At 45.2% G+C, this 24,577-nt stretch overlaps 1 protein-coding gene across 5 annotated transcripts in view; it reads right to left on the bottom strand.

Moving 5' to 3' along the window:
• plppr1 (phospholipid phosphatase related 1) overlaps window positions 1-24,577 on the bottom strand; it is a 164,032-nt gene that overhangs the window by 72,285 nt on the left and 67,170 nt on the right. For all 5 annotated transcript variants that reach the window (XM_070888366.1, XM_070888365.1, XM_070888362.1 and 2 more), the window contains exon 3: window positions 10,836-11,024. In XM_070888366.1, the coding sequence (XP_070744467.1) occupies window positions 10,836-11,024 (189 nt within the window). The remainder of the gene's footprint in view (window positions 1-10,835; window positions 11,025-24,577) is intronic.

Raw genomic sequence — 24,577 nt, 5'->3', positions numbered from 1 at the left:
TGGCTCATTATCGACTGACTCGCACCCGTGTCCAGCTCCATTGATACAGGCACACCATTCAGCTTCACATTAACAATTATCGGATGGCTCTTTACCAAGAACGAATACAAACCATACACTTCCTCCTCGGGTTATGTATCTGGGCCAGCACTGGACTGGTCATCATCAACAATGTGATGAGCAGTAGCACGCTTGCTCAGTTGTGGGCACATTTTCTGAAGATGCCCCACTTTCAAACAGCCATTACATTTAAACCAACACTGATGAAGCCGATGATTGCCCACACACGCCAACAGGGTGAACTCAGATTCGTAGCAGCTAGCAGACTCTGAGCAGCTACAGGTTTCACATAAACAGTCGAGTAGGCCCTGCCATAAGCAGCTCTGCCAGAAGACGACACAATCTTGTTTACAGTACCTGCCATGGAGCTCCGACTCTTCGATTATATTTGCCTCAAATTATCATCAGTCGTCATGCATGCCTGGGCAGTCACGATGGCCTTTTTCAATTCCAATTTCTCGTCGTCAAATAACTTCCGAAGAATCACATCATGGTTGATGCTTATTACGAAGAAATCTCTCAACATGTCTTCCAACATGTTCCCGAACTTACACGGCTCAGCAAGACGTCATAGGTCGGCGAAGAATCCCGACACATCCTGGCCCTCAGCACGAACATGCATATAGAAGCGATAGCGTGAAATGATGATCCCCTCTTTTGGCTTAAGATGGTCAAACACCAAAACACACAAATCCTCGTACTCTTTGTCCGTTGGACGTAAAGGCGAGAGAAGGTTCTTCATGAAGCCGTAAACTTCCTGACCACAAACGGTGAGGAAAACTGCCCTGCGCCGAACTGCGTCAGCCTCTCCCTCTTTTTTGTTGAAATATTGATCCAGGCGGTCAATGAAATCCGCCCAATTCGTGAAGAATTTCAATAGTGCCCACTGTACATGCGAAGGTTCTTAATTTACCTCGTCGGCAAATGTAATTGTGTAAACCTGATCCATCTTTTTTCATGACCAAGTATCCACGTGACACAGTATCCGCCTTTATATATACCCGTGATCGCGCGCATGCACATACAGCCCGATGACCTCCGACAGTAGTGCCCTCTGGTGTCTGGTGACGCCAGGCATCAATACATAACACCTCCCACCTTGTACCCTCCGTAAACTGGAGCTCATCAAAACTCTGCTGCCTGTATCCTTACTCGCACCAAGTCCCATTCATCCATCACCCGCTCGCTGACCTACATTGGCTGTAACCCCTGTACATACAGGGACAAATGCCTGCTCCAGATTCTGTTGTGGCATCATCAATGGCCCGGTCTTTGTACCTTCTTCAAGGAGGAGTGCTCCCGCGACGCTGGCCTCGTAGTAATGAGGGCCGAGGCAAAATATCTGGGGCTCCTTGGACCTCTCCAGTTGTGCGGGGGCAGGGTGCGCACAAAAGTGGGTGCTTCTGAATTTCTGGGCCTAGCCTCTCAACCCGTGCAATACATTTTGGAGGTCAGATGGTCAAATAGTAACCAATTCACAGTTAGTGGGAGTAAATTTTCCCTGATAGCATCGTTTTCTCTCCACTCCATCTATGCTCTCACTGCCTGATACTAAAGTAATAGATATACAGAATTAAAAATTAACAACACAGAAATAGCAGTATGTGCCTTGATCACTCAAGCAGTTTTGGACTTGTATGAATTTTGGACGACGCCCTCCTGTAATAATAAGCTGTGGAACCCTAATCACATATTAAACACAGATTAATGTTTCATTAAGCATTGCTATGTTTTTTAGATAGTAATCAAAATAATGCATTATGCAAAATTATACATGAAGTGATCAAAAGTCTATTTGATAAAAATGCTAATGATCTCGCAAACTCCTTTCCCCACAGGGAAGACAGAGACCCCAGTTGTCAACAGCAAAACAGCTCTTCCGCTTGCAACTACAGCTAATGTAGGTCAGTCACAGAACTGTTGCAACAGTAGTTGACAGCAACAAAAGGCAATAAAGGGTAGACACTCTTAAATAAAATGGTGTAGCCAAGTCCCATCAGGTTCAGGTTGTCCGGACAGGATAGAGATCAGAGTTAACTATTTAAAAACTGACAAGGTATTTCTACAACAAACATCTCCAACTTTCTCCCCCCTTTAACTTTTTCCAGTTTCCTCCCCATCTCTTCTGAACACAGAGGAGCAATTATTCCGAGGTGCCAGGACCTCTCCTGTACATCGCCCAAAAGCCATTTTATCTTTCCCTTGTGGGAATGCCAGCTTTCTATGTGCCTGCTGACCATGAAATGGTCTTTGTTTTTTTCCCAATGTTTTCCAATATAGCCACATTAGCCTTTGGAATCAACAGAAAATCACGTTAACAACAGAAAGTTTGATATCTTGAAAGCTGAAAACCGTGTTTTGCTATTGATGGAAATGATAATCAAGCATAGGAGCATAGGCCATTCAGCTCCTCGAGTCTGTTCCGCTATTTAATTAGATTAGAGAATGTCTCATATTGCTTGGAAAGTAAGAATCTAAATGGGGTAGAGGAACAAAGGGATCTGGGATTACAAATACACAAATCACTAAAAGTAGTGATGAAGGTTAATCAGGCCATAAGAAAGTAAAACCAGGCACTAGGGTTTATTTCTAGAGGGATAGAATTGAAAAGTAGGAAAGTTATGCTAAACTTGTATCGAACCTTGGTTAGACCACACTTGGAGTACTGTGTACAATTCTGGGCACCATATTATAAAAAAGGATAGAGAGGCACTGGAGAGGGTTCAAAAAAGAATGATACCAGAAATGTATCAATCAGAAAAGAATGAACAGGCTGGGTCTCGTTTCTCTAGAAAAGAGAAGGCTGAGGGTGAACCTAATAGAGCTCTATAAAATTACAAAAGGTTTTGATAGAGTAGACACATAGGGCCCAAGTTTCCACACGATAAAAAACGGGCGCCCCTCCGAGCTGGACACCCGTTTTTCGCGCCACAAAGTGCGCCTAAAAAAACCCTCCGTATTCTCCACCTCCCTGCAGGTCCTCTGGCCCTCGGCGCAGTGCAGCAGGAGCTGTAGGGGGCGGAGCTAGGACCCTGCGCTGAAAAAAGTGCCGGGACCTCTGCACATGCGTACTACAGTGGGCACGCAAGTGCAGTAGCTCCAGGCGCCCGAAACTGCGTGGGAGAGGCTCGAAGCACGCAGCCCCTAGCCCTGGCCGAATGGCCTCACTGGGGCTGCGTGAATAAGGCTCCTCCCACGGCCAGCTCCTGCTTCCTGCCGACTCCCGCTCCTGCTTCCCCCCCCCACCCCGACCGGACCAGACCCGACTCGACCCGTCTGCGTCTGCCGCTCCCGCTCCCACCCGACTCGACCCGACTCTACTCTCGCCCCCGGACTGGACCCGACATGACCTCCCCCTCCCCGACCTGACCTCCCTCCCTCCCTCCCTCTCTCCCTCCCTCCCCCTCCCTCTCTCCCTCCCTCCCCCTCGCTCTCTCCCTCCCACCCCCGCCGACCTGAACCGAACCTCTCTCCCCGACCCGACCCAACGCCACCTACCTCTGGTGCTGGGGACGGGCCCTGCCCGAAATCTCGGGCCCGGCCTGTTCAGCCTTCGGTCCTGACGGCAAACTGCTTCCTAAAGGCCTGCCTGAAGAACTTTCACACAGGTAGGAACATGGTTTATTTAATCTTTTCTTTGCTTATAAATGTTTATTCAGGTTGGATTTATTTGTATAATATTTGTATAAGTATAACTAAGGATTTATTGTAGAATTTAATGACTTCCCTTCCCCCCTCCCCCCTCCCCCCCTCGTTCCCTACGCCTAACTTGTAACCTGTGCCTGATTTTATAATGTGTAGAACAGGTTTTTTCAGTTCTACAAAAATCTTCACTTGCTCCATTCTAACTTAGTTTGGAGTACGTTTTCACTGTGGAAACTTTGAAATCAGGCGTCAGTGGCAGGACACGTCCCCTTTTGAAGACAAAATTCTGTTCCAAAGTAGAACTGTTCTACCTGACTAGAACTGCAGAAAAAAAAATGTGGAGAATTGCGATTTCTAAGATAGTCCGTTCTCCACCAGTTGCTCCTAAAAATCAGGTGCAAATCCATGTGGAAACTTGGGCCCCTAGAGAGTATTTCCACTTGTGGGGAAGAGCAAAACTCAAGGCCATCAATATAAGCTAGTCAACAAGAAAGTCAAATTGGGAATTCAGAAGAAATGTCTTTACCCAGAGAATGGTTAGAATGTGAAACTCGCTACCATAGGGAGTGGTTGAAGCGAATAGCTTGGATGCATTTAAGGGGAAGCTGGATAAGCATATGAGGAAGAATAGAACGGAGAGTTATGCAGATAGAGTTAGAGGAGAAAAGATGGGAGGAGCCTTGATTGGAGCATAAACGCCGGCACGGACTGGTTGGGCTGAATGGCCTTTTTCTGTGCTATATGTTCTATGTAATTCTATGATCTGTACCTTAACTCCATCTGCCTGGGCCTTGGTTCCTTAACACTTAATTCCCTTGGCTAACAAAAATATAGCAATCTCAGTTTTGAAATATTCAACTGACCTCCAGCCACACCAGCGTTTTGGGGGAGAGAGTTCCAGATTTCCACTGCCCTTTGTGTGAAGAACTGCTTCCTGACATCACCCCTGAACGGCCTAGCTCTAATTTTAAGGCTATGCCCCCTTGCTCTGGACTCCCTCCACCAGAAGAAACAGTTTCTCTCTATCTACCCTACCAACTGCTTTAATCATCTTCAACGCCTCAATTAGATTCACTAACGGCCAGATGATAACAAAAAACCCGAAGTCACTGAATAAAGGGTGGCTAAGAGTGTAATGTGCCCTCCTGAAGGGAAGTAGGCTAGCGTTCAAAACTGCTAGCCCTATCAGTTTGAGACACTGTGGGATTGTTTGCACTTTCAAACATCTCTTAGTGATATTCGCACCTCCAATGTTAAATTGGCTTATAATCATTGAGCCCAGCAGATAATATAGCCCCCAGGGCAATGTAGCTGCCATGGGTCCCACACTAAGAAGAACTATGGTCACTTTAATTAGTAGTGTAATGAGACCTCTTGACAGATTTGGGGAGGGGGAAGTCAAAGGTTAGCTTTGTCAGACCATGTTTTTCTGGAAGACAATCTGCTCAAATCTGAATGTGAAACTGTCTGAGAGACAGAGAATTCTCTTTCTCTATGTTTACCGTCCGTCAGCTCAGCAAGACAGACCTGTACGGGGTCAAATTCAACTTTGGATGGTGGTGGATTGGGCACCCGTTACACAACCCGCCCTTGATTTCATTGGAAGGAAATGGGGCAAGGGGGCTGTAAAGTAGGCCAATCTGCTCTTGCCCGATTTGCAATCCCCGCCAAAGTTGAATTTCATCGCCCCACCCACCCTCCACCCATGGGATGACGTTAGGCCCATAAGAAGAAGCTGATGGTCTACAGGGCTGTAGTGATACCCGCCCTCCTGTATGGCTCAAAGACGTGGACCATATACAGTAGACACCTCAAATCGCTGGAGAAGTACCACCAACGATATCTCCGCAAGATCCTGCAAATCCCCTGGGAGGACAACGTCAGTGTTCTCGATCAGGCCAACATCCCCAGCATTGAAGCACTGACCACGCTCGATCAGCTCCGCTGGGCAGGCCACATTGTTCGCATGCCTGACACAAGACTCCCAAAACAAGCACTCTACTCGGAACTCCTACACAGCAAGTGAGCCTCAGGTGGGCAGAGGAAATGTTTCAAGGACACCCTCAAAGCCTCCTTGATAAAGTGCAATATCCCCACTGACACCTGGCCCAGTGACACCTGGGAGTCCCTGGCCCAAGACCACCCTAAGTGGAGGAAGAGCATTCTGGAAGGCGCTGAGCACCTCAAGTCTCGTCGCCGAAAGCATGCAAAAAATAAGCACAGACACTGGAAGGAGTGTGCGGCAAACCAGACTCCCCACCCACCCTTTCCTTCAACCACTATCTGCCACATCTGTGACAGAGACTGTAATTCCCGTATTGGACTCTTTAGTCACCTGAGAACTCACTTTTAGAGTGGAAGCAAGTCTTCCTCGAATTCGAGGGGCTGCCTATGATGAAGAGCTAAGTTTTCGTTATTAATTATTTTTGATGTTAAGGGCGGCGATAGGAAGTAGACTGCTTTCTGGTCAGTCCTCCATTTCCTGTTAAATCATTGAATCATAGAATGATTCAGCATAGAAGGAGGCCATTCAGCCTATCGTGCCAGTTTATCAAGAGCAATGTGTTTTAGCTCCAACCAGTTTTTTTCGTTTACAATTGGTGTTGTCTCGCTAGTGTGCTTATACGCCTTCTAAGAAAAATGACTGTGAGACATGTGCGAGATCACAATGTCCAATACATGCAATAAGGGGTTTTAGATCCTGGGTCACAATATCATATGACTAGATATTGGGCAGCAGTGATACTCTACAGACCCTAAGGTCCACTTATGGGCAAGACGGGTCACACTGACTGCGAGAGAATATCTGGTGCAGAGAAAAAAGGTAGATTGTGATTTAATTAACAAGTTATGTTTTCTAGAGTTTTATATTTACGAACAAGAAAAATAAAAATATAGCACCTTTCAGGACTTTCGTACATCCCAAAGTGCTGTACAGCCAATGCAGTACTTATGAAGTGTCGTCACTGTTGCAATGTAGGAAACTCAGCAGCCAATTTGCGCACAGCAAGCTCCCATAAACAGCAATGTGGTAATGACCAGAACATCTGTTTTTAGTGGTGTTGGTTGTGGGATAAATATTGGCCAGGACACTGGGGAGAATTCCCCTGCTCTACTTCCAAGTAGCACCATGGGATCTTTCGCATCGACCTGAGAGAACAGAGAGGGCCTCGGTTCAATGTCTCATCTGAAATACTAATCAGATGATAGGAACTCACAGCAGAATATTAATGATTACTTCTGTAGATTCTGACTTTTTCCCCCCAAAATGTCAACTATTATTATCTTACTGTAATTTGGTTTATTCTGAAATAATACAAATCATGCAAAATATTGTGGAGAAGATGTCGAACAAATTTGGGTTATAATCGTGGCAACAATTAATAAGGGCAAGAATGGATTTAATTAACAACAGTTAAATGATCAGTTAACAGGAATGAATGGATGCAGATAGTAAATCTTTTGGATTTTCAATATCTGTTCATTTAGCAGTTCATGATCACTTGGAAGTCACTGAGGTGTCAACTGCACCAACTGATATAATCTTATTGGGCTTTCACTGACCCCCCCGCTCAGCTCCATAATTACAAGGAATTGCTTGAACTCTGCCTATGACAGATGAGAGAAGAAAACTTTATCAAAAGCAACGTGTTTTATCTCTAAGCTGGACAAAGGGCACCAGTTTGCTATTTAACTATTTGGCTGTTGCATTTTTGGAGGAAATTAGCATAAATGCAGAACAAATAAAGAGAAATATATATATAATATATAATTATATAAACTCAATTATTGAAAAGAGAATCTGGATTGCAATGAGAAACAACATGAGCCTGTTCTTTCAATGATGGGTGAGATCACTGCCGATGTGGGGCTGGAGTTATGGCGTGGAAAAACAATATCAAAATGTTTTCATGTGGATTTCAAGTCGTGGTTGTGAGAAGTACCGGAATATTTAACTCCTCCTCGAACTATTGCTTTACATAGATGATTTGTGAACTAACATGCTTCCAAGAAGAATGTGCAGATTCCCAATATTGCTCATCCAATAACATAGCACCTTTCACGACAAGCGGAAGTCACAATGTGCATTACAGCCAATGAAGTACTATTGGAGTGTAGTCACTGTTGTGTTGTAGGAATAAAGACAGAAAAGGAAGCATTAAACAATTTCCTGCTAACGAATCGAGACACACGCCTCACCTTCAAGTCACTGAGGTGTGTCTAAAGCTTTCAGAAAGACAATTGCTTCAGCCCTTAGGAAGTAGGCCATTCACAGAGGGACATCACATCGAATTTATTCCATTGACAGGGAATGATAATTTTTCTTAAGATTAAAAATAATTACCATTCATGTTCCTCTGATGGTGCGGTAAAGGCACAAAGTGCTAGCCAAGCTAAACCAGAAAGGTCTCAGGCTCAATTCGCAGTAGATACTGGTAACTGATGCATCCCAGATATTGGTGAGAGTACAAAAGACCTCGGTGCCTCTAGTTTGGGTGGAGAAAAATGAGTCATGGCCCAATCTCCTAATTGCTACTCAGTAACGCCTTACTGGTCCTTCACCCCACCATTGGTGGCCGTGCCTTCAGCTGCCTGGGCCATAAGCTCTGGAATTCCCTCCCGAAACCTCGCCACCTCTCTCTCCTCCTTTAAGACACTCCTGAAAAACTACCTCTTTGTCCAAACTTCTGGTCACTTGTCCTAATATCTCTTTATGTGGCTCAGTGTCAAAATGCCTGATAATGCTCCTGTGAAGCACCTTGGGGGTGTTTTCCGACATTAAAGGTGTTATATAAATGCAAGTTGTTGTTGATGTTGGGTGGTAACAGGATGGGGCTTGGGCGTGATGCCAAAAGAAGTAAAAAGTTAATTGCAATTCAACTCTCCAGCCCATAAGGTCCAGTCCAGGTTAGGTCCAATATATCACACTCGCCCCTAGTGTTCAAAAACTACAATGTCAGCAACAGGATCCTGGAGGTGGAAAAGGCCAGCTTAGCAACTTCAATTACAGCTCCTGCGGTTGCAAGCCATGGATCTTTCGCACGAGTGCTTGGTTATTTTCTAAAGTGTGGATCATTTGTCTGAGATCCTACACCGACTGAGCTTTTAAATGCGGGAATCAGAATGAGACTCAAGCTTACCTGCTTCCCTTCCCGCAATCGGCCGACTCCCCTCCCACTCAGGAGTTCCGACTTTCCTCCTCCCCAATCTCCGACTCCCCCTCCCCTCCTGATCTCCGACTCCACCCCCCAATCTCCAACTCACATCCGACCTCCGACTCTCCCCCACTAATCTCTGACCCCCCGCCGATCTCTGACCCCCCGCCGACCTCCGACTCTCCCCCCTCGATCTCCGACTCACCCCCCCCCATACCTCCACCGATCTCCGACTCCCCCCTCCCAATTCACCCCCCCCGATCTCCGACCCTCCCCCCAATCTCCGATCCCTCCGCGATCTTGACCTTCCCCACCTCCAATCTCTGATTCTCCCTCTGATCTCTGACTCACCCCCGATCTCCAACTCCCCCCTCAATCTCTGACTCCCCTCTCCCCTCCGATTAACCCCCGATTTCCAACTCCACCCGCGATCCTCAATTCACCCCCTGATCTCCGACAGCCCCCGATCTCCGACTCCCCCTGATCTCCGACTCCCCCCCCACCCCGATTCCCCCCCTGATATCCAACTTCCCCCCCCCCCGATCTCTGACTCTCCCCCACCATCTCCAATTTCCCCCCTCCCGAACTCCGACTCCCCCCAACCCCCCCGCCGATCTCAAACTCCCTGCTCCCCTTGTTGATCCCCAAATCCCCCCACTCTCTCCTTGATCTCCAACTCCCCCACGATCTCCAACTTCCCCCCCACCAGGTTTCCCTGCCCGGAAATCCTCACCCCATCGCACCCACTCCACCGGTTGCTCTCGCCATGGCCGTGAGTAAATATCAGGGCCAACTTCTACCCTACCAAACCCCTTCATACTTTTAAAGAACTCTATCAGCTCATCTCTCAACCTTCTCTTTTCTGGAGAAAACAACCCCAGCTCACAGAACACCCTCCTTCCAAAATGTTTGCAAGTTATAATAATGTTAAGAAAGCTCCTGGCAAATACATCAGCACTATTCTGGGATTGAATACAATTCACTCGCAAATTTCTGCAACTTGGCATCAAGTACTTTAATTATTTTTGTAACAACCGATCCAATGTAGTATACAATTACCTGGAGAATATCGAAGGAGAACACTGCAGCAAGCAGAAATGAATCAAAAATGACAGATATCACAGAATTATGGTGCTTAGCAGGAATCTTTTTCATTTAGATTGATTAGGTTAAACATATAGATGGCAATGGAGGAGGCTTATAAAGTAGTCGGGAACATAAGACAATGAAAAATAAAATCAATTTGTAAAAATGCTGTCCTCTCAGATTAAAAAGTGGCAAATTCCTGAAATCCTATGACAGAAAATGGATCAATCTCTCTCTCTCTCTCATTGACACCAAGCTCTCTGAATGTGAGCTGGTTCTCTGGTCGGTGGGTGTAGGAGTGTGTGGGCATCCCATGTAAGAGGTTGTGAATGGGTCGCCACTTCATGCTTTCTGTGAAGCAGCAATTATTTTTATTACGGTTATAGAGCTTCGGTTTGGCTATCAGAGACTGATGCATAAGCACTGACAATTAAACAAGGCAAAGCACCAGCAGCACTGCCCGTGGAACGGAAACATTCATTTACAAAATGTAGCATCTAACAACGGTAGCATAATTTCTAACGCTAAGCTGAGAATGAGCTAATCACGCCATACTGCAGTCTTGCAAATACTCTCATTTTTTTTTGTTTAAATGATGTACAAACCAAAATTATGTATCGGGTTCTGAACTGAAATCATTTGCAAAAGCTATAACATTCTTATCATTAGATTCAAGAGAAAGGGAGATGAAAAACAACATTGAGGGAAAATGAGTGGCAGAGACACAACTATACACCAAAGTGTGTTTGCAGAGAAAACAAGAGAACAGGAGTGAGGGGGAGAAACAGCAAAGGAAACATGGGAAGAGTTCGACAGGGGAACGATAGGTAGAGATGGATATGCATTTGCAGATGGACAGCTACATGCAGCGTAGTTTGTTTTACTTACAATGATGGTTGGAGTTGCTGCCAGCACACAGTACAGGATGAGTGGAGAGATGAAGCTGTCTTCTTCTGGTCCTGGGTACGGCTTCATTAAGTCACCGTCTTGGCAGAAGAACCCCTGGATGTGCACCTCAAAGGTGTCTGTGCACTCAAAGTAATAGGCGAGCAGCACAGTCCCAGCCATGATGACGAGCTGAAAGTATAGCATAGTTAACATAGGGATGAGCTGTCGTCACTACAGAAGCTGCTGTGGTGCCTCAGATGTTGTGGTCCCATAGTGCATGCTCCCCCCAGCATCCGAATGATGCACTCTCCCCTTTGATCCTCCCATTATATAAAGCATTTGGCACATGACACTAATGAATGTTTCATTTGGAACTGGGGGCCAGAGCCTGGTACACGAGAGAACTGATGCTTTCAGTTGCAACTTTATCAAAAGACACAGGAGTGTCACTAATCATTAAGTGATCAATGTTGATGACAAAAAGCAACACACCCTCAAGTTAAACATCAAAATCAGCTCTATTTTTATCAACCCATCTGTTTCCGGAGACATTCAGCTGGTGAAGTGCTGGAAGGCTCAAGATTTGAGCTCTATGCATGTTTGGAGTAATTGGATTGCGCTTTATTGTAGACCAGCTGGAACACATTCCTAAAGTACAAGTACCAAAAACAACCTCCTTTACATGTGAAAAGCCAATGGGCTAGAAATTGCCCTCTGCCCCAAACAGGGTGGATAATTCGAACTAAATGAATATTCTCCGCCCGAATACATAGAAATATCGAAACATAGAAAATAGGTGCAGGAGTAGGCCATTCGGCCCTTCGAGCCTGCACCACCATTCAATAAGATCATGGCTGATCATTCACCTCAGTACCACTTTCCTGCTTTCTCTCCCTACCCCTTGATCTCCTGAGCCATAAGGGCCATATCTAACTCCCTCTTGAATATATCTAATGAACTGGCCTCAACAACTTTCTGTGGTAGAGAATTCCACAGGTTAACAACTCTCTGAGTGAAGATGTTTCTCCTCATCCCAGTCCTAAATGGCTTACCCCTTATCCTTAGACTGTGTCCCCTGGTTCTGGACTTCCCCAACATTGGGAACATTCTTCCTGCATCTAACCTATCCAATCCCGGCAGAATTTTATATGTTTCTATGAGATTCCCTCTCATTCTTCTAAACTCCAGTGAATACAGGCCCAGTCGATCCAGTCTCTCCTCATATGTCAGTCCTGCCATCCCGGGAATCAGTCTGGTGAACCTTCGCTGCACTCCCTCAATAGCAAGAACGTCCTTCCTCAGATTAGGAGGCCAAAACTGAACACAATATTCCAGGTGAGGCCTCACCAAGGCCCTGTACAGCTGCAGCAAGACCTCCCTACTCCTATACTCAAATCCCCTAGCAATGAAGGCCAACATACCATTTGCCTTCTTCACCGCCTGCTGTACCTGCATGCCAACTTTCAATGACTGATGTACCATGACACCCAGGTCTCGTTGCACCTCCCCTTTTCCTAACCTGCCGCCATTCAGATAATATTCTGCCTTCGTGTCTTTGCCACCAAAATGGATAACCTCACATTTATCCACATTATACTGCATCTGCCATGCATTTGCCGACTCACCTAACCTGTCCAAGTCACCCTGCAGTCTCTTAGCATCCTCCTCACAGCTCACACTGCCACCCAGCTTAGTGTCATCTGCAAACTTGGAGATAATACACTTAATTCCTTCATCTAAATCATTAATGTATATTGTAAATAGCTGGGGTCCCAGCACTGAGCCCTGCGGCACCCCACTAGTCACTGCCTGCCATTCTGAAAAGGACCCGTTTATCCCGACACTCTGCTTCCTGTCTGCCAACCAGTTCTCTATCCACATCAGTACATTACCTCCAATACCATGTGCTTTGATTTTGCACACCAATCTCTTGTGTGGGACCTTGTCAAAAGCATTTTGAAAGTCCAAATACACCACATCCACTGGTTCTCCCTTGTCCACTCTACTAGTTACATCCTCAAAAAATTCTAGAAGATTTGTCAAGAATGATTTCCCTTTCATAAATCCATGCTGACTTGGACCGATCCTGTCACTGCTTTCCAAATGCGCTGCTATTTCATCCTTAATAATTGATTCCAACATTTTCCCCACTATTGATGTCAGGCTAATCGGTCTATAATTACCCGTTTTCTCTCCCTCCTTTTTTAAAAAGTAGTGTTACATTAGCTACCCTCCAGTCCACTAGTGTTTTCTGCCCTTTGGTATTCTGCATGGAACGGAGAATAGAAGGAAATTGGCCCCTTTAACTTTTGAAAATGATTGCGGCGGTGTTTGGGCCGGCGGAGGGACAGACGTGCTTCGGGAGTGGGGTGGAAGGCGGGCGGTGTCATCAGCGCCGCGCTGAGCACGTCAGCGGTACACAGACATGCTGCATTGTGCTGCGTCACAACGCCCCTCCCCTTCAGTTAAAGGGAAGGGCCGCTCTGCAAGAGGTGGTGCCGGGCTGCCTGTTGGCGGCCCAGCCGAACCCGTGGCCGCCATTGTCGGGCCAACTCAGGAGTCGGTCGACAATAAAATAAAATGGCAGCCGGGGTAATGTGCCCTCCCCTTTAAGGGCGGATGCGCCACCCAGCCACTGGCAGCTTCCCACCGGGACACTGGCACCACTAATCGGGTAAGAGGGAGCTGTTCCATTGGGGTGGGCTCCACTTAGACCGTACTGGGACTACAGTCCTGACGAATCGAATAACTAGGACTGTAGAGAGAGTTTTAAACGAATTAGTAGGGGGGGAGGGTTCAGGTCAGCGAAAATTTAAACAGTCAAAGAATAAGGAGAAGGCAATAGAGCAGGGTAGCACTGGGGGAAATGAAAACCAGAGCGTGCCAGGAAGGGACAGAATGTATAAACATAAAGGTGAATCAGAAAGTGGGCTCAAAGCAGGAAAAAAAATTTTTAAAGCAAATTTAAAAGCTCTTTATCTGAATGCACACAGCTTTCGTAACAAAATAGATAAGTTTACGGCACAAATAGATACAAATGGGTAAGATCTGATAGCCATAACAGAGACATGGTTGCAAGGTGACCAAGGCTGGGAGCTAAATATTCAGGAGTATTTGACAAGTCAGAAGGACAGACAGAAAGGAAAACTAGATGGGGTAGCACTATTAATAAAGGATGAGATCAGTGCGTTCGTGAGAAACGATATTGGTTCAGAAGGTCAAGATGTTGAATCAGTTTGGATGGAGGTCAGGAATAATAAGGGGAAGAAGTCGCTGGTGAGCATAGTCTATAAGTCCCCTAACAGTAGCTACATTGTTGGACGGAGTATAAATCAAGAAATAATGGAGGCTTGTAAAAAAGGAACGGCAATATTCATGGGCGATTTTAACCTTCATATTGATTGGACAAAGCAAATTGGCCAGGATAGCCTTGATGAAGAGTCCATAGAGTGCATCCGGGATAGTTTCCTTGAACAGTACGTTGGGGAACCAACCAGGGATCAGGCATTAGATCTAGTACTGTGTAATAGAGACAGAATTAAGAAAGGATCTCCTAGTAAAGGATCCTCCAGGAATGAGTGACCGCAACATGGTTGAATTTCAAATTCAGTTGGAGGATGAGGAAATTGGATCTCAAACCAGTGTACTAAGTTAAATAAAGGACACTACAAAGATATGAAGGCAGAGATGGCTAAAGTGGACTAGGAAAAGAGACTAAAATATGGGACGGTTGATGAGCAGTGGCAGATATTTAAGGAGATATTTCATAATTTGCAACAAAAATATAATGCAATGAAAAGGAACTGTAAGAGAAGGGATAACCATCCGTGGTTAACGAAGGAAATAAGGGATGGTATCAAATTGAAAACCAGGGCCTACAATGTGGCCAAGACTAGTGGGAGGCCAGAGGATTGGGAAACTTTTAAAAGCCAGCAAAGAACGATTAAAAAAAATGATATAAAGAGAGGGAAGATAGTTTAGGAAAGTAAACTAGCATGAAATATAAAAACAGATAGCAAGAGTTTCCACAGGTACATAAAAAGGAAATAAGTGGCTAAAGTAAATGTTGGTTCCCTAGAGCATAAGACTGTGGAATTAATAAAGGGGAACAGGGAAATGACAGAGGTGCTGAACAAATATTTGTATCGGTCTTCACGGTAAACGACACTAAAAACATCCCAATAGTGGATAATCAAAGACCTATAGGGAGGGAGGAAATTACGACAATCACTATCACTAAAGAACTAGTACTCGGTAACATAATGGGACTAAAGGCGGACAAGTCCCCTGGACCTAATGGCTTACATCCTAGGGTCTTAAAAGAAGTGGCTGCAGAAGTGGATGCATTGGTAGTAACCTACCAAAATTCAATGGATTCTGGGGGGGTCACAGCGTTTTGGAAAACCGCAAATGTAACGCCACTGTTTAAAAAAGGAGGCAGATAAGAAGCAGGAAACTATAGACCAGTTAGCCTAACATCTGTTATTGGGAAAATACTGGAGCCCATCATTATGGAAGCAGTAGCAGGACATTTTGAAAAGCATAATTCAAGCAAGCAGAGCCAGCATGGTTTTATGAAAGGGAAATCATGTTTGACAAATTTGCTGGAGTTCTTTGAGGATGTAATGAGCAGGATGGATAAAGGGGGAACCAGTGGATGTGGTGTATTTGGATTTCCAGAAGGCATTCAATAAGGTTATTGTACAAGATAAAAATTCATGGGGTTGGGGTTAATATATTAGCATGAATATATTCATGTCTTCCTAAGCATCCCCACTGACACCGGAGTCAATGGCCAAAGACCGCCCTGAGTGGAGGAAGTGCATCCGGGAGGGCGCTGAGCACCTCGAGTCTCATCGCCGAGGGCATGCCGAAAACAAGCGCAGGCAGCGGAAGGAACGCGCGGCAAACCTATCCCACCCTCCCTTACCTTCAACGACTGTCTGTCCCACCTGTGGCAGGGACTGTGGCTCTCGTGTTGGACTGTTCAGCCACCTAAGGACTCATTCTAAGAGTGGAAGCAAGTCTTCCTCTATTCCGAGGGGACTGCCTATGATGATGATGATGATTAGCATGAATAGAGGATTGGCTAACTAATAGAAAACAGAAAGTCGTGATAAATGGGTAATTTTCCTGTTGGCAAACAGTAACTAGTGGGGTGCCGCAGGCATCGGTGCTGGGGCCTCAACTATTTACAATCTATATTAATGAATTGGATGAAGGGACCGAGTGTAATGTAGCCAAGTTTGCTGATGATACAAAGATGGGTGGGAAAGCAAATTGTGAGGACACAAAAAATCTGCAAAGGGATATAGACAGGCTAAGTGAGTGGGCAAAAATTTGGCAGATGGAGTATAATGTAGAAAGATGTGAGGTCATTCACTTTGGCAGGAAAAATAGAAAAGCAAATTATAATTTAAGTGGAGAAAAATTGCAAACTGCTTCAGTACATTGGTACTTGGGGGACCTTGTGTATGAAACACAAAAAGTTAGTATGCAGGTACAGCAAGTAATCAGGAAGGCAAATGGAATGTTGGCCTTTATTGCAAGGGGGACAGAGTATAAAAGCAGAGAAGTCCTGCTACAACTGTACAGGGTATTGGTGAGGCCACACCTAGAGTACTGCATACAGTTTTGGTCTCCATATTTAAGGAAGGATATACTTGCATTGGAGGCTGTTCAGAAAAGGTTCACTAGGTTGATTCCGGAGATGAGCGGGTTGACTTATGAAGATAGGTTGAGTAGGTTGGGCCTATAAACATTAGAGTTCAGAAGAATGAGAGGTAATCTTATCGAAACATATAAGATAATGAGGGGGCTCGACAAGGTAGATGCAGCGAGGATATTTCCACTAATGGGGGAGACTAGAACTAGAGGGCATAGTCTCAGAATAAATGGCCGCCCATTTAAAACTGAGATGAGAAGGAAATTCTTCTCTCAGAGAGTTGTAAATCTATGGAATTCTCTGCTCCAAAGAGCTGTAGAGACTGGGTCACTGAATATATTTAAGGCGGAGATAGACAGATTTTTGAGCGATAAGGGTTATGGGGAGCGGGCAGGGAAGTGGAGCTGAGTCCATGATCATTATCAGCCATGATCTTATTGAATGGCGGAGCAAGCTCGAGGGGCCAAATGGCCTACTCCGGCTCTTATTTCTTATGTTTCTTATGTTTCCCGCGGGGCAATTTCCTTTGCAGGGCGGAAGGGGGTTGCCGCCAGGCGGTAAGAGATCGGCACGTGCCTGACGGGGCGGGAAGACGGGGTGTGGCAGAAACCCATTTCCCCCTGCTTGGGGGTAATTTAGAATGGGTTGCACCAGCCGCCTTCCCCTGGTCGGAAATATCTTACCGCCCATTACCGCCTCTTAGAAGCAGTAATGGACCTTAAAGAGGGGGGCAATTTCAGCCCCAAAGTCTTTTGTGACCACTCTCAAGTCTCAAAGTCACAGGTAGGTGAGTCCTGAATGTTTCAAAAGCACATTGCTGTAATCATATTCAAAAAACGAGAACATTTACTGAATAATACTTTACTAGACTTTATCAGTGTTAAGGAGGCAGTAAAAGATCTGATTTTGTCATTTCTTCATCCGAGAATTTTTTTCAAATAGAATTACTGGGCTACACAGAATTACATAGAATGTACAGCACAGAAACAGGCCATTCAGCCCAACTGGTCCATGCCGGTGTTTATGCTCCACACGAGCCTCCTCCCACCCCTCTTCATCTCACCCTATCAGCATAGCCTTTGATTCTCTTCTGCCTCCCATACGCTTTGTTTACCACAATCAGATAACATCTTTAACAAAGTTTGAGGGAAAAGTAAAGATTTAAAACACAGAACAAATAGCTCAACTCAACTAATCCTCTACCTATCGTATACAATAGTCTGTCGCACTTTGACGTGTCAAATGTATATAAGGGTGAAGAAGGCAGTAATTTCATGCTGTTTCTTCTGAACTGGAGACAGAAACTTCTAAACACCTTCTAATCTGCATATTTACCTCACCAAACAGCAATTAAGTTCTATCTGACATTAATTAGATTTGGACCCTGCTTAACATAGATCCACCTTTGCAACAGAATTGTCCACATTGTCCATAGTAAGGTGTTACACTATAAAAGAGCTCATCATCCTACTGACAACAACAACAACTTGTATTTATATAGCACCTTTAATGGAGTGAAATGTTCCAAGGGGCTTCACAGGAGTATTAGGAGATAAAGAATTTAACACCGAGCCGCATAAGGAGAAATTAGGTCATGTGACCAAAAGCTTGGTCAAAGAGTTAAGTTTTAAGGAGCGTCTTGAAGGAGGAAAGAGAGGTAGAGAGGTGGAGAGGTTTAGGGAGGGAATTCCCGAGCTTAGGGCCGAGGCAACAGAAGGCACGGCCACCAATGGTTGAGCGATTATAATCAGGAATACTCAAGCGGACAGAATTAGAAGAGCGCAGACATCACGGGGGTTGTGAGGCTGGAGGAGATTACAGAGATAGGGAGGGGCAAGGCCATGAAGGGATTTGAAAACAAGGATGAGAATATTGAAATCAAGGCGTTGCTTAACCGGGAGCCAATGTAGGTCAGCGAGCACAGGGGTGATGGGTGAGCGGGACTTGGTGGGAGTTAGGACACGGGCAGCCGAGTTTTGGATCACATCTAGTTTATGTAGGGTAGAATGTGGGAGGCCAGCCAGGAGTGCATTGGAATCGTCAAGTCTAGAGGTAACAAAGGCATGGATGAGGGTTTCAGCAGCGGATGAGTAAAACAATGGGAGATCTACTTAAGTATATTAAAACTATTCTATTGTCTGTGTGGTACCGTGTTATAGTGCTGTATAGTCACTTCAATTAATTGGAGCACAGTGGCTAACACTGGGGCAAAATTTGCGGTCGGTCTGACAGCGGACTCTCTGAGTACGCGATCTGTCAAGTTCCGACTTGACCGATCATCTGCTAATGATTTGCCCACCAACTGCCCAGCAATTACGCATGAAAATTTAACGGTTGGTGCAAACAGCTTTAATTAACTCTCTTTTTCCTTTCAGCTTTAGAAAGGGTCTGAAAGTAAACTGCTCCCTACCTATTCATGTCACCACCTCCCACCACCCGTGCCTCCAAAAAACGCAGAAAAGTTGAGGAATTAATAGGATGTCTCAATTTTTTTTAAACTGTTGCAATGTTATGCATTTGTTTCAAGATATAATTTTAATCAAGGATTAAATCAATTTCTCTTAAGAAGTGAAACAATATCATTTTATGTAGACAGATAAGGTGGAGGTCAACTTTGTTAGAATGATCGCAATGTAAAAAATGTTATACCCAAGTTTAAAAGTTTAGATAATTAGCCATTTTATTGTGGATTTTCTTTCTTTCTTCTTTGGATCGGCGAGAAAATTCGAGTCTATTCCCTTCCCTAACAAAGTGCAATTGCATTCTTCCTGCAAAAGTTTGCAAATATATCTAAATATTCAATTCAATGTCAATATTAGGATTAATAAACATGAACTGCTGACCTCTCGAACTACAGTGCAGTCAAACAAAGGCATTTCCTTATACTCTGAAGGAATCTCGCCCCTTACCATTCTCAGCACGTTGGATGCATCAGCGCCTTAGGCTGCACTCCTGGGCTCCATGATGCCCTGCGCTCTGCAGCATCTGACAGCAAGTTCACGTGTGGGACTTCGCACCGGGTAAGTGCGAATTCCTTTCGGAGGTCGGAGACATACTTTGTAGCTACACCGCCAACCGTAATTACAGGGCCAATGATTTTGGTTCCTGTCCCTGTCTCTGGCTCCATCAACCTTCCCAGGTACGTGCCAACTTAGAATACTAGCAGAAACTGACCAACAAATCCCAATCAAGTTCCGAATGCAAAAATGGCCCCAACTATGACCTGCAACAACAAGTAATTACACTGAAAGTGCAGTAGCTTGTAAACTTACACTGCCAGCATACCTAATATTCCTTCACTTCTTTGGAGAAAAAAAACATAAATATGAAATTAAAGCCCTTAAAAATAATACAAGTGTGGAAGGTACAAGAACATTTTAGACTTTGTTTTCAATTATTTGGTGCATTTTCCAGCATTGTGGAGTCTTGGATCAACTTGGGCATTGAATTTCCTAAAACATAAGGGACACTTGTTCAGTGTTAATGAAAATTGCTCTCTACCTACCATTTGGGAATTAATTCTTCATCTTCATATATTACATCTTTTTTTCTCCCAGAAATAGCAGATAATTTATTACTAGGAGAAAAGGATATTAATTAATATTCTTTCAAAAAAAAACAAGCAGCAAATAGAATATATTTGAACCGAATCTTATCAATTACAGGATCATTCCAATCAAATTTAGAATTGTACACCCTTCATCTAAATGCTGCCCATCCCCCTTCCTTTCCCCCACCCCTGTGCCAACTGGCAGTGCATTGCTATCGGGGTCTGGGAGCACACTCTGACCAGAAATCTTTAAACTTTCACATAATAAAAATGGTGCATTGAATATTAACCACCTTTTATTTCACAACAAATACATTTTTAATTGAAGAGCATTAAGTAACATTAGGGCTATTCAACAGACTAATAGACCATTTCTTCCTGAAAAGCTCCCTCAACACTCACTCCTCCCCTCCTCTCAAAGGCTCTGTACTTCCTCTTCAGAGATAAATTCTTACTCTAATCCTCCCCAGTTCATAGACACTCTCCCCTCCAATCCTCCCCAGTTCACAGACACTCTCCCCCTCCAATCCTCCCCAGTTCACAGCAATGTGATAATGACCAGATAATTTGTTTTTGTGCTGTTGGTTGAGGGATAAATATTGACAATGGGGAGAACTTCTCTGCCCTTCTTCGAAATAGTGCTGTGGGATCTTTTAGATCCACCTGAAAGAGCAGACAGTGCTGCCTCAGTGCTGCACTGGGAGAGTCAGCCTGGATTACGTGCTCAAAGATGTTAGAGTGGGACTTGAATCCACAGCTGTCTGACTCAGAGGCAAGAGTGCTGTCATTGAGCCACAGCTGACACCAGCTGTTACCTCAGACTAAATCCAGAGGTGCAAGCCCTTTGGTGTACTGCTAGACTTCAATCTGAGTTTTCTTTCCTACATCTAGATCCAAGAACAGCTTCTTTCAGCTCTGAAACATAACTCACCTCCACTGCTAACTCTCTGACACTGATGTATGTCAGGGGCACTATAGAAATGCATGCTATTGCAGTGCTGATCTCTTGTCAACAATATCAAGTTAAGGAATATCATATTAAGTGCTTAATTCTTTCACTACGTACTACTATTGTAGGTTTATTTTTCTCTTGCAAATCTGGAGATTTCAGCACTTTGGTTCTTGTTTCCGGTTGGAGTGATGTTGGTGTGTCGGGGTGGGGGCGGGTCGGAGCGGCCGTCGTTCCGAGTTATCAGAGCATCGTTGATGACGTCAGTGCAATGCGGACGTGCCATGTCGCGCTGACGCATCACAACGTCCCTCCCATTCAGTTAAAGAAGAACCGCTGCGAACTCTGCAGCCACTTTAGTGGTAAACACTGGGCCACCAGGGAGGGTTTCGGCCAGGCCAGCAGCCTGGAACCCAAGTGGGGCTGCCAGGTTGCCTGTTGGTGACCTGGCCGAACCCGTGGCCGCCATTGTCGGGTCGACCCGGCAGTCAGCCGACAATTCAAATAAAATGGCGGCCGTGGCAGTGCGCGCTCCCCTTTAAGGGCAGACGCGCCGCCCAGCCACAAGAAGGTTCCCACCGGGAACAGCTGTCAATGGCACCAACCGGTGGCTGATCCGGTTCCACAGGGCAATTTCCCGCACGGGGCGGAAACGGGGTCACCGCCGGTCGGTAAGGGGTCGACGGGTGGCAACACAGGCAGAACGGAGACGTTCTTCGTTGGGAAAATCCACGAGAGCAATTTACAAAATGGCAGCCCCTCCACGCCGACAGAGAAGTGAGTGTTTTCAGGTGACCATGGCTCTTATTGAAAGGGACAATTTCGGCCACTCCATGTCTAATTTATTTATTTTTGTCTTATAACACTCCTGTGAAGTGCCTTGAGACATTTTACTATGTTAAAGGTGCTATATAAATACAAGTTATTGTTGTGGTCTATATAAATAAAAAGATTATGTCCAAAGTTGTCTGGCCCCCCCCAAGACCCAAGCCTCCCAGCTCACTCCTACCCCATTAATTGTAAAGGTCACAGGGTACCATCTACCGCAATATCCTGCTCTCTGAGACTCAAGATCACTTCTGCGTCTGTCACAGGTTTGAAGCCCCAAGTCCGTTGCCAATTTGTCAGGACTAGCCAACAGGAAGGGGAGAAACTGTGAGACGTACAGAGAAAAGAGACAAATCGTGAGCAATTGTGCAAACGGCATAGGGTGCCAGACTCAAAGGGGGAAAGAGAGATCGGCACACAGAGAGAAAGGAATAGCGAAACACAGAAAGTGTTTAAGAGCCGTACCGAGAGAGAGCAAGAGGCACACAGAAGAGTAGAGACATAGTAAGAAAATCATCAAAGGTGATGAAGAGATACAAAGATAATGGAGTAGATTTTCATCTTCAGTGCACGGAGAGTAATCTGGGGAGCATTGCCTGGCTGTTTTACAACCTATCCAATTTTCATTGCATTGAAATCAATTGTAATCAATGGATTAAAAATCAGGTGACTTCTTTAAGGAACAGGCAATCCCCCTTAACCACATTACGCCCATGCCGTAAAGATGAAAATGTACCCCAATGAGAGAAAGTGTGATATCGGCCCTGAAAATCTGTCAGAAAAGTACAGATTTTTTCATTCTTAGGCTGCATTGGAAAGAGAAATTAGATATTGGAATATACTTTCAAAACACAAAAAATAGTTATCATAAAACCAGCAGAAAGTACCAAAGGTGCACAGTCTTATTTTGAAAGACATGTTACATAGAATTACATAGAATCTACAGCACAGAAATAGGCCATTTGGCCCAACTGGTCCATGCCAGTGTTTATTTCCAACATGAGCCTCCTCCCTCCCTACTTCATTTAACCACATCAGCATAATGTATTCCTTTCTCCCTCATGTGCTTATCTAGCTTCCCCTTAAATGTATCTCTGCTATTTGCCTCAACCACTCCATGTGGTAGCAAGTTCCACATTCTCACCACTCTCTGGGTAAAGAGGTTTCTCCTGAATTCCCTAATGGATTTATTAGTGACTATCTTATATTTATGGCCCCTAGTTTTGTTCTCCCCCACAAATGGAAACATCTTCTCTACATCTACCCTATCAAACCTTTTCATAATCTTAAAGACTTCTATCATGTCAACCCTCAGCATTGTCTTTTCGAGAAAAAAGATACCCAGCCCCTTCAATATTGCTTACAGCCTGGGATATGTTTAAGGCTGTATATAGTGACAGCATAAGTCCTGGCATGAATGAAGATGATTGGGTAATTCCCCTGTCAATACTCACTCTAGTGTCAATACTCACTCCATATTTGCAGATCTACTCGTTCAAAACTGGGCATCCATGAGACGCTGTGGGCCACTAGCAGCAGCAGAATTGTATTCCACCATAACCTCATGGCCCGGCATATCCCTCACTCTACCATTAACACCAAGCCAGGGGACAAACCCTGGTTCAATGAAGAGTGCAGAAGAGCATGCCAGGAGCAGCTCCATCTAAAAATGAGGCACCAACCTGGAATCTGCAACATAGGATGACATGCATTCTAAGCAGCATGCTGCAGTCAGAGCTAAGCGATCCCACAATCCACAGATCAGATCAAAGCTCTGCAGTCCTGACACATCCAGTCGTGAATGGTGGTGGACAATTAAACAACTAACAGGAGTAGGAAGCCCATGAATATCCCCACCCTCAGTGATGGGGAGCCCAGCATGTAAGTACAAAAGACAAGGCTGAAACGTTTGCAACCACCTTCAGCCAGAAGTGCCAAGCGGATGATCCATATCGGCCTCCTCCTGAGGTGCCCACCATCACCAATACCAGTCTTCAGCCAAATTGATTCACTCCACGTGATATCAAGAAGTGGCTGGGCACACTGGATACAGCAAAGGCTATGAGCGCCGACAAAGGCTATGGGCGCTGTCGTGCTGAAGACTGATGCTCTCGAACTAGCTGCACCTCTAGCCAAGCTATTCCAGTACAGCTACAACACTGGCATCTACCCAAAAATGTGAAAAACTGCCCAGGTATGTCCTGTCCACAAAAAAAGCAGGGCAAATCTAATCCGGACAAGTACCGCCCCATCAGTCTACTCTCAATCATCAGCAAAGTCATGGAAGGTGTCGTTGACAGTGCTATCAAGCCATTGGTAAAGTTGTCGCTAGAGTCCTCCTCAACCGTCTTTTCCCTGTGGCCGAGGAGCTCCTCCCGGAGTCACAGTGCGGATTTCATCCCCTACGGGGCACAACGGACATGATTTTTGCAGTGCGACAGCTGCAGGAAAAATGCAGGGAACAGCACCAGCCCTTATACATGGCCTTCTTCGACCTTACAAAGGCCTTTGACACTGTCAACCGCGAGGGTCTATGGAGCGTCCTCCTCCATTTCGGATGCCCCCAAAAGTTTGTCAACTGTGGGGCAGTGCTGTGCGGTGAGGACAGGCTGGTGGAAGACCTTTGTCTAACGGATGTTTAGCGTAAGGCCCATGCTTTCGTACGCTTCAGTAAATACGTCAACTATGTCCTGGAGTTCAGCCTCTGTCTGCTCCATGATGACATGCAGGCCGTGATCCTTACCAACGGA

Source organism: Pristiophorus japonicus, chromosome 1 (assembly GCF_044704955.1).
Source record: "Pristiophorus japonicus isolate sPriJap1 chromosome 1, sPriJap1.hap1, whole genome shotgun sequence".
Classification (NCBI taxonomy): Eukaryota; Metazoa; Chordata; class Chondrichthyes; family Pristiophoridae; genus Pristiophorus; species Pristiophorus japonicus.
This window is presented reverse-complemented; position numbering and strand designations above follow the sequence as displayed.